Source organism: Pungitius pungitius, chromosome 2, assembly GCF_949316345.1.
Source record: "Pungitius pungitius chromosome 2, fPunPun2.1, whole genome shotgun sequence".
In the NCBI taxonomy this organism is placed as follows: Eukaryota; Metazoa; Chordata; class Actinopteri; order Perciformes; family Gasterosteidae; genus Pungitius; species Pungitius pungitius.
The window spans coordinates 29,368,349-29,383,445 of record NC_084901.1 but is presented as its reverse complement, the minus strand read 5'-3'; the positions used below and the strand labels follow the sequence as shown (position 1 = coordinate 29,383,445).

At 49.9% G+C, this 15,097-nt stretch overlaps 1 protein-coding gene across 1 annotated transcript in view; it reads left to right on the top strand.

Moving 5' to 3' along the window:
- Window positions 1–13,207, top strand: part of gpc3 (glypican 3) — an 83,665-nt gene extending 70,458 nt beyond the window's left edge. The window contains exons 7-8 of the mRNA XM_037461692.2: window positions 1,861–2,047; window positions 12,900–13,207. Of these exons, the coding sequence (XP_037317589.2) occupies window positions 1,861–2,047; window positions 12,900–13,063 (351 nt within the window). The 3' untranslated portion in view covers window positions 13,064–13,207. The remainder of the gene's footprint in view (window positions 1–1,860; window positions 2,048–12,899) is intronic.
- The last annotated feature ends 1,890 nt before the right edge of the window (window positions 13,208–15,097 follow it).

Genomic DNA, 15,097 nt, shown 5'->3' with positions numbered 1-15,097 from the left:
GACCATAAGGAGGAATTTCAGGACCCCCGGGCGAACGCAGGCAAACACAGTGCAGTCCACAACCAGACGGTCAAGTGCATTAAACCAGCGTACATCATTTGGGGGTTTGTTTCAATGTGACACCTGAGAGCTCGGCTCTGTCAACACGTGGCGCCTCACCTCTAAACCAAAGTCCAGATGACCCCACGGGCCGACCATCCTGTGTGTGACTTACCGTTTGTCCGTCCCCTCGCTCTAAGTGAACAAGCTTTTTGAAATGTTGCGGTCATGCCATATGTGTGTGTGTGTGTGTGTGTGTGTGGCCTCAATGTGGAGAACTGAAAGGAGGTTTGTTGGGTGGCCACGCTGGGAACAAGGTGACATGTGTTTCACCTTCCAACCTCGAGAGTTTATGTCACTTGTAAAACCCGGATTGACGGCGAAGGGAACAGGGTTGTTTATCCTGCGACTGACGTAATTCTGCGATGAGCTCTACGTTTTTATACCTCCGCTCTCAGTCTCTCTCTCACACACACACACACACACACACACGGTCAGATCCCAGGCCAACGTCACAGCTGAATTGAGATATGGCCCATCTGAACTCAATTTACTCCGATTTTCAGCTAAAACAACCGAAAACAACAAGCAAAAAAAGCATGCTGACGTATGCAGATAGGAAGGAAATCAATGAAGAGCAAACAAGGAGGCAGAGCGGGGAGATGAAAGGAGGCTCGAAAGGGCAAGAGGAAGGAATTTAGCACATCTGTTACCTTGGCAGGACTCTCAATCATGTGCGATGCTGTGGCGGCCATGTATTTGTCTCTGAGGAGGCTCGCGTGTTTTCACCCTTGGACACAACAACGTTTTCCTTCAGAAGCTGCATAACAAATGGATATGAAAGATGTCCCGTTTGCTTCGTTTTTATTATTCAATGTGTAGATTTCGGTATTGGCCCTCCTCTCACACTTCCATCTGGGGGAATTCAGTGGTTTTGCGTCACAGCTCTTGGACTTTTGTGTCTTATTTATGAGTTGTTAGTTTACCAGAGTTCTCAATAAACAGTTCTGGTATGTTTTGCACAAACACGTTTTCTAAAAAAACCTGCAGGGAAATATCGGAGCTGAACAACTGCTTTTACAGCCAAACTGGAACAAGATTCTGTAGCAAAAGAAACCAGATTTCTTCCTTCTAAAGCTCTTGTTATGTTTTGTATCAGACTAAATATTGTTATCGTCCCTTTAGCGTCGTTCTGTTGCTTGATTTATTATCTTGCCGGCATCTTGTTAATTCTACCATTTTGGAGAGTCCTCCCCACATTCAATGAATATTACAAGCATTAACACACATTCATCTTTCATCCTATTCTCTCGTTTTAGCTCTCGAGGTCTTTTTTATGTGTTGCTATTGTGTCCCTGTTGCCCCGAGACAACCACTCAAGACAAGGATGTTTTCCAGTCACAACACGGCCGTACCAGCCCGCCTGCCTCTCTGTTTCTTTTTCTACCCGTAAATTACACGGAGCGACAGCCACAACCTCTTTGAATGAATCACGTTTGGACAGAAATAACCAAACTGGCACCAATAACAAAACTCTTTTCCTGCCTGGTGAATGTAATTAGGGTTTGGTAAATACCAGCGCTTTTAGATTTCATTGAGTTCTTGTCAGGAATTCCCCGTCAAACTGTTCTAATCATACAGAACGCGCACCCTTCAAGAGACACCCACTTATTTATTTTAACAGCTTTGTTAAACCATTTATGCTCAGGCACATTCCGGCCACAGAGAGATTAATGAAGAGAGTGAGGGATGCGTTAGAGGCCTAAAAAAAAAAATGTTTTAACACAATTACCTCTTAACGTCTTCCTGTTCTTCCCACAGCTGCTGCGCCTGGTGACCGTGTCTGACAAGCGCTGGAGAGCCCGGTCGCAAGGCGGTGGAGCGGACCCGTGGAGCGACGACGGGGAGGAGGGGTTGGAGAGCGGCGACTGCGACGACGAGGACGAGTGCAGCGGAGTGTCGGGCCTGGGACCGCCGCCGAGACGCAAGCGCTTGCGCATCTTTGCAGGTCGGACACACGCAACCCTACCCCGTGTGGTTAGAGAATGAGGCGCTGCATCGACGCATCAATCGCGTCAAATGAAAAAGTGTTAGGCTGCTTACTAAATAAGAGGCCCAGCAGTGCATGGAGGGGTTTGGCCTCACAGCGGTGAGGCGTTTACACGACTGCTGTACATGTTGACACCACTGTGACACTATGCAGCAGAAGACGTGACTTCCTCAGGTAGCCACCTCGGCCCCGACCTCTTGACCTCCCCCACAGCCCTGCCCATCCCACGGACGCGTCAGACGCGCTCTCCCGCCCGAAGCCAAACAAACAACAAAGTGAAGCTACAAACCGCCGGGAGAAAAGAAACCAAACAGAGCGAGAGGAGAGCGAGCAGCCGGGCGGCGGGAACAAGAGGGTTCCGATACGCCGACACAAAGCCGGCGCAGCTGAGCAAACACGGCGGAGGGAGTAGTCCTCCTGTCGGGGATGTTGTGGCAGAGACTTGGGTTCGGGGGGGGGGGGGGGGGGGGGCGAGAGCAGGAACACGGGGTTAACGCAGGAATCCTGCTGGGCCATCGCCTCCAGCAGGCCGGGCCGTGAGAGTCCGGCGCCCTCTCCAACACGCCCCCGTCGGCCTGACCGGACGGTTCTGCTTCCACGCACACGGGCCCTCGGGAAATTAGGGTCTGCCCTCCATCTTTTGGGGTGTGAGTGGCGCTGCAGGCAGAAACGCGCCTGTTGGTACGCGGGCCGGTAGTGTTTGCAGACCTTGGAGCGTCCCCGCTCGCCGGCAGACACACTGATAGCGGCTGATAGCGCCGGGGTGACCCGGCAGAATGCTGACCTAGCACGCCCAGCCCATTTCGGTCAAACAGCAGACCAGGGGGGGGAGGTAGGGGGGGTTCGGAGGTCAACCCGCAGAGCATGGGGCCTAATGGGCCTGTCTCTGCTCCACCGCCGCGAGATGGACGAGACAGATCTGGTTTCACAAAGCCCGAAGCGGAGCGGACACACGCACAGGAGGGCCCGGCGGGGGGGTTGACAGGAGTCCAAACAACAAGGTGCGGACAGGATGGCGTCCAAGCCAAGCCCCTCGCGGCGTGGCTGTCTACCTGCTGACCACACAGAGGACGTTTTCCTGATGATCTGTCCTCGCTCATTCTCCACACTGATTCCATGACCTTCTGATCACTAGTGCTGCTCAAACCGCATTACACACACACACACGCGCACACACACACACACACACACACACACTTCCCCTCTGGACCGATCAAACCACGTGCTGCACATTCCCAAGAGCATTCCAGGCCAGGGGAGCTATTCCAGGATAGGGTGTCCTCTCCCACCCCCTCGCCCCAATATAACCCTCACCCCTCCAGAGCCAGACTTAAATCCAGACCCTGGACCGGTTACAGCTCCCACAACACCTTCCCTTCCTCTGACACATCACTGTCACTGACCTCTCTGGTGTCAGCCGGTTCATATGATCAATCAGTTCATTAAATAAAATGTAAAATACAATAAAATAAAAAAAAACATTTTACAAAGGTACAGTGACACAAGAAGTGAAGAGAATTAACGTCAGCTACTACGCCGAAATATCGAGCTGCAGTTCATCAACATCCGCCAAAAGCTACCGAAAAAAAAGTCTACATTCAGACCAATTATATATTTGGTTTGCTAATATAAACCCAAAATGTGTCTATGGCAGCTAGAGGAGTTTGTTTTTCAATCCTGTAATCTGTGATACGGCGCTCATGATGAGGGCTCACCTGTGCTTTCATGCACACCTGGTCTCTGACTGTACGGCCTCTGTGAGGAAACAAAGAGCCCCCCCCCCAAACCCCCTCCTCACACTTCACTGCCCTTGTCACTTTAAATATGTACTGTTTTTTTAGAATCCTGATTCTTTTAGTGTATACACTTTCTTGACTCCAGTTAGTTCTTGGAACTAAATGATTCCTCATTGAGGAAAAACGTGGGAATAATCCACAGAAATGTCTCTTTTTTTTGTTGCAGCGTGAGTTGACCACTCGATTCTAAGAGTCTAACTAACTGCCAGACTAAATAAGTTGTTAAAGGGGGCTTTTTGGAAACATTGAGTCGGTGGACTCTGCCACGGCCCGTCCTCCCAGAGCTCCCCCTCGCTGTGTGCCGTACCTCGCCGCGCTCAATAGGCCTCTTGTTGCGTCCCTGCTCGCAGACATTCGGTCACTCCAAGTTGAGGCCGTGCTTTTTTTTTGAGCTCAGTGGCGTTTTATCAGCGCCAGAGGTTAGCGACATGCAACGTTGAAATATTCCTGTAATGTGAAACGCGCGGCTTACGATGAGCAGGCATCGCCTTTCAGGTCTGTTCCCATTTTTTTTCTTCGTGGCCGGCACAAAGGAGCGAGTAAAAGAATGAGGCGGTAAAAGAATGCGAGGAAAGTAGAGAAAGAGACAAAAACACCTTTGAATAACGGTTGATGACACTGGGAATCCTTAACATTCCTTACTCTGAATGTGGGTCCAATTGAAAGCCCTAACGTGCCGCCAGTACCAGAACCTGGTATGTTAACTGACTGCAGCTGTGACCCCCGCCCCCCCTCGGCACCTGATAGGTGAGTCACATGGTGAAGGTCCTCCGCACTAGTGTTTGCCACATGTCTTCATCACAAAACCGAAGGGGGAAAAAAAGAGCCAGAACCTGGACACTGTTGACATTAGCTGGGGATGCATCCGCCATGTAAAACGCTCCCCCTTCGTTAAAGCTACACGGATGATTAACCGAGCAACTGCTTCCAGTCACACAGCTGTCCACATGTGGCTGCCAGGTAGCGGGCATGCGTCTCGCAGCTTCGCGTTTGTCACGGTTTGGCCTCGCTTCCTGTTTTAGTTTGAAGTTTCATGTCTCTTGTGGTCCTGGGTTAACTTCACTTCCTGCCTTGTCTTGTGATTGCGTGATTGTCTCCACCTGTGTCCAATCACCTGCACCTCCCTTGTGTATTTAAGCCCTGTGTGCCTGTTGTCCTTTGTCGCGTCATTGTCTAATGTCCCTCGTCGTTGGAGCATGTCTATTAGTTTGAGAATAAAGAGCACTTTTGATTGGAAAAACTCTGCGCTTGAGTCCTCACTGCATCCTGCCTCAGCCCGAGTGTGACAGCGTGAGACAGAAGGAACGGGCACAGGCGATGCAGATGTGCACAGGGCAGTGCAGGTGTTTTGGGCGGAGCCGGAATCTGGGAAGCCACAAGGTCCTGTGCAGACTGTACAAAAGGTTTCACTGTTGACCACGTGCCCTCCTCCATCAAGAATACATGGTCTTCCCACATATAGAAAATATAACATGACGGAGTTGGTTTTTCATTTCAAGCGCTGACGGATCTACCTCGGGTCTGTTTCTACAGATGTTTCCTCGCAGAGGGCCGGCACGGCTGCAGACTCAGGGTTGTTGTTTCATGCAAACTGAAAAGATCAAACAGGAGCAGAAATGAACAAACACGTTTAATTGCTTCCAGCCACAAACGTTCACTAATTCTACCAAATGTGTTTCTGCAACCAGGGATCTAGAGCAAAATGATGACTCATTTTTCCAGAAAAATTAAAGACAATAATGTTGCTCAGTTTGAGGCGAGAGAGATTGGAGGGGGGGGACTGCTCATCCTTGTCTGACAAAGTCAACCTTTAAGTAGATCAACTGTCAAGTATTGAACGTTGTCCAAAATTGAAATCCATGTTTTCCTTGGGGAAGACTCTAAATTGATGAACTGGTCAAGGCCGCGGGGCGGAGGTGGGGGCGGAGTTGGGTGGTGTCGGTGGAGAGCCAGGTCATGTGCAACGCGTCGGACGTGTTCCGACCGAGTGTTCGCCACCTCCGTCCCTCCCCGAGCACATAAACAAACCTCTGTGAATCCAGCCAATCCGCCTCCTTCTCCACCTCCTCCACGCCCCTCACAAAATGAAAGAAAGCTCGCCACCATCTGTGTCAACAGGCTTGGCCAGTCAGAGCTGCCAAAAGGCCCTGTGTGTCCTCGGTTATTGGTGCTGAGCGGTGTGGCAGCGGAGGACTGTAAGATTGGATGGTGGGGGGAGGGGGGGGGGGCACGGGGATGAAGTTACCCTCCTATTGGGCTCTTGTTGGTCTTCAGCCATGGAGCTTTCTCTAATCAATCCGGGGGTAAAACCCCTAAGATTAGCCAGAAGGCAGGAAGAGGAACCCTGGTTTTAATTTCTGTGGATACCAGAGCACAGAGCCGACCGGGTTCTCATCATCTACGCCAGTGATCTGTTTTGCAGGGCCGTGCAACCCCCCCCCCCCCTCCTCCCCCTCCTCCCCGTGTTTGTGTGTGCCTCTCGAAAAAGCGTTTGTTTGCTCAAGCGCTTTATTTACATTCACAGGCACTTTTTGGACACACTAAATGGATTCCAGGCCCGGTCCTGGGTCATGTCCATCAGCTCGGCTACAGACCGCAAACACTCTGCACACAGCGGGACCATTCTTGAGGGCCCCGCTGGCCCCCGCCGCTCGTCCCGCCGCCGCGAGACAGCAGCCATTTTGTGCCATCTTCTCAAAGCCTGTTTGAGGGCGTGGCCATTTTTTTTTTTTTTTGCACGTTAACCCTCCACTTTTCCTTCGAGTCTCGGCTCTGAACTGCCTTTCATTCTGCCGCTGGCCCTTCTTCTTAGCGTTCTGTCCTTGCATCTCATTCTTGAAAAACAGCTCGACGTCGCATCGCAGGAGCCCCGCTGGCAGCGCACTGTGAGCTGCTGGAGGAAACCGCGGGCTGACCACTAAACAGCGCTCAGATAGAGAGTGAAACTCGCCATGTGTGCACTCGGGCCGGCCAAATTGTCACTCACTCCGGGCTGTACTTCTGGTCGGCCGCTCCGCAGGACAGGAATGCGCTGAGAATTCTGCAAGTTTGTTGGCAGGGACGCTTGTTCAACCAAAGGGACCAAGGGTTGAGGAGGTAAACAAGGGGACGTCCACTCGGCTCGTTACTACCAGATAAAGACAGTATCCCAAGAATGTGTCCTTCGGAGGCTCCCCGACCGGGGTTGTACCTCCGGGCCAAACTCCCGCGCAGACCTCTCCTCTATCTCTCTGATAAGAACTACCATTGTTCCATCTCCTCACAAGCGGCTGTAACCGTGCTCCCTGGCGACCTCTGACCCTCCGGTTAGAGGCCTTCTCTGTACGCCGGGGAAGCTTCCCACCCTGAGCGAACGCCCCTCGCCCTCAGCACAGAATCGGCTCTTTGTATGTTTGATATGTTATTTATTTTTTTACCACGTCTCCCACGCTTACCCACTTCTCCGCCCCTTCGCAGAAGGAGCTCTAGGTCACAATCAATGTGTCCGTTTTCAGTTTTTAGTTCTGCTCCACTTTCTCCTCTCGGCGATCACATTAGCTGTTACTGGAAGTACTGGAGGCTATAAATACGCCTGCGTAAATCTAATTTGGACGCCGCAGGGTGGAGCGATGGGTGGAGCGTGCTGGTCATCCTCTCCCTGCCTCCATGTTAATTAAAAGGTGTTGACTCGCGTTTGTCTCTCAAAGCCAAAATGTTGAATGTGTCTGAGATATTTTGTCTCTCCCGTTGGACAGCTGGGTGCATTCCTTTGTTATCAGAGTGCACCCACACACTCGGGGCTCAGATGTGAGTATCTGGAAGCTGGACTGAATTTCAACGTCCTCATTATGCTTCCTGTTTTGCTCCATTTTCCTCAAGCCTCCTCTTCATTTATTCACTTCTCTACTCACCCTTTTTAAAAACTTTTTAGAACTCCATTGTGTCCGTTTGGGTCCTCGGCCCTCGTTGGCGTCAAGTCTCCCCGTCTTTACTCTCTGGCCCTCTGGAGTGGGAGGGTTCCTCTGCCTAGAATAACAGTGAGTGTTGTGGCAGATCGGGGGGGCCAGAGCAGCTCAGAGGGCTGTTGCAAAGGCCCGGGTCAGGGCCTCCTCTGGGCGTCTCCGTTTGTCTTGGCCTGCCATTCCCAATCTGTCCGAGCGCCTCCGCGGTTTCGACCCGCGAGGCGCAGAGCACAACCGTCGCGTTCCCGCCGGGCCCGAGAGCCGAAGCGTCCCACGCCGCTCCCTCTGTTCGCCTGTCAGCTGCCACGGAAGTTACAGAATGTGACCAGCGAGCCAATGAATGCATGTCAGTTTATTACCTGCAACCCTCTGCAAGAGCCAATCAATCAATCCTGCTGCTCCTATCATGTTTTCACAGGACTGTTTGCTTCTCTGCAGCTGAAGAGGCGGCTCCTCACAAAAGATTACAAAAACACACACACACACACGCGCGCATACACGCATGCACGCAAGCCCCTGCACCACTAAATTGGTGGAGTGCAATATTTAAGGGAATAGTTTGCTCTGCAGAGATGAAACAAGTGATAAAATATTTGCTTTACCTCAGAAACCGTAAAAATCATTTAAGCTACAGAGTCTCTAAAACCTAGATCAAATTTGAGCAGCTTTAGGTGTATCATGTGCACACATCGTCTGCCAATGTAGCGGCAATCCAAACCATCGCTCCCATTTCATAAGAAGCACCTGTGTTTGGAGACTTAACATTCCACATACTTATCTGACCAAAAAAAGGCCTTTGTGCGTAGCACACATGTACTGAATAAACTGTACTGGACTATGAAAGTACACACTCGCCGGAGGGGTTATGATAATGTGTCAACTGGCTCCTGGAGTGCAACTACTTTTAAAGCAATTAAGCTGCCCTGAAGAAACAATGCGAGACGTTGCAAATTAGCTGCTTCCTGTGCTTTCCTGTATCTTGTAATCATCACTTCGCGGTCGCAGTGTACTGGGAAATTCGTCTTTCCATTCGCTGTTGCAATTCTTCAAAATAGTTTTCTTGTTGTGACAACTGCACGCTGTAAACCACCAGCCTCGAGCACCGAGCGCTGTTGAAAACAACAATCCAGACTCCCTCGCCCCCTTCCTCTTTCCTCTGTGCACAACGCCACACACACACACACACACACATATATATACACATACATACATGCGCACTCCAGCCACTGGTTGACCCGTTAGAGGGATCCAAACAAACATCCGCTCTCGCTGAAAACCACAGTCTGGATTTATTCGTCTGACGTCTGGTCGTTTAAGAAAACATCAGGTCCACCGCGCCCCCTCAGGGACGCTGTCGTGAGCGTAAGCAGATACACGTATAGCGCACAGTAGGTACATCTAATGAGTGACTGAGGCTATTGTATTGGGGAAAGTAGCCAAAGAGAAGATCTGTACTAGCGGCCATATATAGCCTCACCACGTGATCAAATGGAGACGATCATTGCATGGATACGGCAAACAAATCAGAGAACTCTAGCAAGGCGGCGTCCTTTGAGGGAGAAATAGTCTCAAAACGGGCGAGCAGGATGAGAGCCACGAGGGCCCACGTTGGTCCCATTAATCACAGTCGGGATATTTTTAGCCGGTGGTTATCCATCTCTGCGCCTAATCGTCCCCGCCCGTCCACTGTCCCGGCTCCTCCTCAGAAGCCCCCGAAAGGAGAAGAGAAAAAGAAGCTTCTGTCCCCCTGTTTGACTGTCTTTGGCTCTCTCTGGCTCTGCTTAGCTGCAGGGGCTCAGGTGTTCATCACTAATGAAACCAGGGTATTATTAGTGCCGGGCCTGTGCTCTGGGTTTGCATAGTGTCCAGTCCCTGTTGGGTTGTATTTAAAGCCTGCAGAACAGGGCCCCTGTCTGGCGCTAGTGTTTAAACTAGCGAGAGCGACCGGACATTTTTTTTTTTCCGGAGCCTGAGACTGGGGTTTTTTTTTTTCGCCGCCGTAAAGCACCCCAACACAATGCCCTTCCACTCGAGCTCTCCGGCTTCTTCACAAACACACAGAGAGACGGGCGCGCAAACCCCACTTAGTCACCCGTGCACAAATGCAGACTTTTGTCCCAGCCCTCCCTCGCCCTCCATCTTATCCGCATGTGTATATAAAAGCTGGATCGAATTGCACCTTGAGCTTAATTGGCTCGGCAGTACAGTGCGCCGCTGTCGACAGTGACAAATCGTTCTTTCAGAGCCCCAAAGAATGTCTGCCGACTGCCATGTCCGGGGACACAAAAAAAGAGTTAATTGTCCCCTGGCTGCTCGGACGATGTCGTAGCGGCAAAGAAATCCGTAGGAGATGCCATTAGGAGATTTTTTGGGGCTTTGTACATCTGCCTCCTGCCTCTGTTTTAAGACGCCTGCCTTTAGGGGCCTTGTGTGCACGGGGGACCCACTAGCAAGGGCCCCGTTCACAGTGTTCATACTTAAGGAGAGCAGCCCTGACAGCTTGAGTCGGAATCCTGGCCGCTCCCCCTGGTGGCACAGCGCTGCAAAAGGGGTCACTTCCCCGCACCCGGGAGCACCCAGATAAGACGGCTAATTCAACGTGGAGCGATCTGTTATTTCAGGAGCTCAGATGTGACGAGTGCGTGCGAGAGAAAGCGGCCATTTGTGAGTGTGCGCCCCGCCGCCCAGACGCGTGTGAGAGAGAGGTATGTCAGAAATGCCCCGGTGTGTGTGTGTGTGTGTGTGTGTGCGTGCATTGCATCTGGCTTGACAGAACAGCCCATTGCTGGCGTTCCTAGCCATAGAGCAGCTTTATCACTGATATCCTTCTGCCCTCTCTCATATAACACAACCTTCTTATTTCAGACTCCCTAACAGCTTTCTGTCGGGCGCAGTAGCACAGAATATGTTGCACACACACACACACACGGACACACAGAGGGAGGGAGCGCTCTCCCCAGCGTCAGTAGGAGAAACAGATGTAGATGCAGAGCAGGGAGACAAGTGGAAGCAGAGCAGTAGGTGACCGAGATGTCACTTCGGTGTGTAGAACAGATGGAGAAGAGGGGAGGAAAAACAGGGGAAATGCGGGAGCGACTGGGGAGTAATTCACCTCTTCAAACTTCCATTCATCAAACCCAGGACTTCTGTTGCGCTCTGCCTCGAATCCCCACGGTGAAAGACTCCGGGGAGTCTCCCTGTCCACCGCTAACAAGTCCAGGAGCCACCGGCTCTGCCTACAGCAAGCTTTTATTCTACTTTTTTATTCTATTCCTTGTACGGGTCTAAAGTAAAACCATGTGCGGTGTTCCCCCACCCTCTTCATGCCAAACTCAGCCAGCAGACTCCCGACTCTATCGCTCCATGGTTACATCACAGTATTCATTTTCTCATCTAACTCTCAGCCAGTGCCATATTTCTCCCAAGTGTGAACCTGTGGCTGATATTGTGGGTCACCAGACACTGGTTTGTATTTAACTCCACCGGACCACAAATCCTTCCCAGGTGCCTCCAACATACCTTAACTTGACATCCCAGTATGATTCAATGCAAAAATAAGGGTAGCAAACACGCATTATAACTTTGCTGTTAAATATTTAACATTAATTTCAAAAGTTTAACATAATAAGGACATCTTATTCAAACAATTCAGTATATTATCAATTGTATAAATCGATGTATATAACTATATATATATATATTTTTTTTTTAAACAATATTCAGAACACAGGCATGTCCATATACGGCGGTAGCACGTAGCTAACTAGCTAGCTAAAGCTGTCAGTGTAGCAGCTCTACAGAAGCGTCAGCTTCCCTTTCACGCCGGTCCGGTGTCTGATTGTGAGGTCAGGCTGGTCTGGGTCCAGCTGTTTTACCTCTAGCTTCTGCGGCAAAGTTCTTCTCTCGTTCCGAGGTCGGGTCTTTAACAAGAGGGACACTGCTGGTGGTCGCTCTTGTTAAACCTAGTTTATGCTTCTGCGTCTTCAGAGAAACGCTAGGACACGCAAACCATCGCGCGCCCCTTGCGTGTCCTTTTCACCCCCCTTGCGTGTGTCAACCAATTTTTCTAGACTTGCGTCAAAAGGTCACGCGGCCCGCAGCCCGCAGTCGGCCAACTACATCCTTTCCAAGGTCTCACATTTCCGGTTTCATAGGATAATTCCGCCAAACACAAGAGAATGGATCAGTTTGAAGAGTTTTTGTCAGAAGAAGACCACTTATATGACTTGTCATTGGCGGACTGTAAGGATGGCCTCTTAATTTATGGACGCAGATCTCCACAAACGTCGGTTTGCCGGTCGGGGGGGGGGGGAACAAAGTTGTGGAGGAAAATACGTGACAAATATGTCACGAAAAAAAGGCAATGAAAAGCAGCAGTGGCGATGCACGGGGCAAAAAAAGCCTCTGATAAATAAATAAATAAAACCAACGACTCCCACACACAAAGACGTCAATCTCTAGGTCGTCTTCGACAAAAAACAAGACGCATGTTCCAGCCTTCATGTCGTTTAACGGCGCGTTGCGAGACTCGCACTGGCCAGAGCGCAGCATGGGTTGGCGAAGGGCTTATTCCCAATTAGGGATTGGCTAAACTGCTTCTTAGACACGGCGCCCGAGCCCAGCAGAGTAATGCGCAGATATCTTAATTTACAAATAATACTGGGAATATAGACATATACTGACTACTTGTAAAATGTGTTTTTTAATATAATTAATAAAAATACAATTCACGGGGAGGCCACGCCCCGTTGCCCTCTATGGACCAGCCGCCACTGATTTTCATTTCTTGTTTTTTAGCATCCACTTAAGTCCACATTTCAACACTCACTCCGGGTGAAATATGTGCCGGTGTGATTCTGCATGTGTCTGCAACAATAACATGCAACATCTGGTTCTATGCGCGGCTCAGAGGTCCTCGTTCTCAGAGTGTTACACTGTTTTTACAGCTGTGTAAGACATCACGCAAAAGGAAGATAGGTGCTCCACACATGTTTTTCAGCTTCTGTGACAGTGATGGTTTTAATTGTCTCAGCGCCTGTGTTTCATATTTTTCATTCTGTGTCTCCCTCTCAGACCTGGCCGATAACCTGGCCATGGACGACTTCACCTTCCAGGAGCAGCTACTGACCCCCCGTCTGGCCACGGGCGGCGCCTCACCTGCCGCTGAGCTGTGGAGGAGCCGCCTGGTCCCGACACTCGCCGTGGCGCTCGCTCTGCTCCTGCTCCGCCCCCACTGACCCGCTGCGTTCTCCCACTCTTCACTTTTCTCCCCGTAGGATTCAATAGGAACTCGGTGGAACCGTTTCTTTTATTATTATTTTTCATTCGGCTCCCGGTGTGAAGTTCAGGGCCTCCTCAAAGGGAGTGTTGAACAATGAATGCATACAACATTTGTCCTTATTAGTTTTGTTTCATTCAAAGATTACCGTCGGTCCTCAATTAACCCATTAAAGCACACACTACACAAACCCACGGCGGCGTGTAAATAACAAACTTGCCCTGTGGCCCACTCCCACTAGTCCACTAGTACTCTTGTGCCCTCTCGCCTCTTCTCCGCTCTCATACTGACTTCCGTTTGAAGACATGGTTGACAGGGGGGGCCCCTGGTCATGACACGGCCGTGTCATAGACCTGCAGGCGAGGAGCTCCATGGAGAACAGACACACAGCAGACCTTTTTTAAACGCTCCCAGTCTGCAACACGTTTAGTGCCCTGCAGATCCAAGTTGGAAGAAGAAGAAGAAGAAGAAAAAAACCTTTTGCTACTGTCTTCTTTGGCAGTGACTGATGTGCTGCCAGGACTGGGCTCCAGCTGGGGAGTTGTTGTGTACTCGTTATCCTCAGAGGCTGAAGTGAAACCCTCATTTAAACATTAGCACAGTAGCTTGAGATGTCCTGTTACTACCTAGAGCCATGGTAGCCATTATTTTTGGAAATATTGGGAAAAAGACCAAACATAAGCTCTCAGTATTTTGTTAATCCAGTGAAACACAAGGGCCGGTAGGTTACTGGGAAAGGCAAAAAGAATGCTGGAAAGCGCCTCCCACCTGACTAGTGCGTACATACATACCAGTAAGAGTACGAGTCATTCAAACAAAACTTTATCTCGATCGTGACCCGTATCCCAATGCCATCGTTGTGTTCTTGTGGCCTTTTAGAGGTTGGACAGGTGACTTTCAGAGTGGGAGAGAAAACGATGCTATTAGCCTCCTGCTAACAATAGTCATGAGGTCGAAGCAGAAGGTTAAACCCTTTGCCCAAGTCAGTCTTCCCATTTCTGGACGGTTCTGCAGTGTAGCCATTCGCTGACCGTGCTGGATTAGCAGCTCCTTCTGCAGGAGATCCCGCCTTCACCACCTGAAGGGACGACCTCTCTCTAAAATGACTGAGAATGATGGTTTGTTGCTGAATGTTAATTATGTCTTTTTTTTGCCCAATGACACCCAAAGTAAACGTAACTCTCCAGCTCCAAACGCCCCTCTTCCTCTCATTGTTTGTGTCCTAGTGATAGCTAAATGATTTTAGACTGATTCCGTCTTGTGAAGAGTTCACACTCCTATGGCCAGTGTTTGCTTTGTTTTGTAACGCTGATTTTTTTCTATTGTACTTGTAATAGTATAGATGTATGTCTCTGTTGCTATGTTTACAAAGGAAAATGTTTATGTAAAATATCGACATGTTTCACAGGACTGTGTGGTTGGCGGACGGACTGTGGAGCATTGCTACAAATTTCTAGCTTTGACACAGTGGAAAAAGCGATGAGTAATGTGTAATATAAATATGTGTATAATACTTTTGTAGTGGGTTTGCATTGCGCTTACGTAGTATCAAAGCCTGGCTTTTGTATTTCATGATTTGTCCTTCCATGTTCTGTTAGAACCAGAAGTCAGAGTTTTAGCATTTGTTCGTTTTGGACTGGATTCCATCTCCTGTGTTTCTACCGGACTCTGCCCCACCAGAACATCCTCTCAAACACACACACCTGTAAGCGTCTCGATGGGACGAGGAGCACAAAGCACATGACGATGCTGTGACCCAGCATGCAGTTCCCTGACTTCTGACCTCCTGAACAGAATAAAGCCGTCAGCAATGGTTCTCAGTATTGTTTTTGTGATGAGAGATATCTGTTGTGACCTGTGATCAGATGTTTATATAAATGAATCCCCTGTTGTAGAATATGGGGGGGGGGGGGGGGGGTTTCAGTTAAGTGCTGATGAGGAAAGTACAATGTATAATAAACGAAACATGTTTTAATGTTGAGGTTTTCTTACT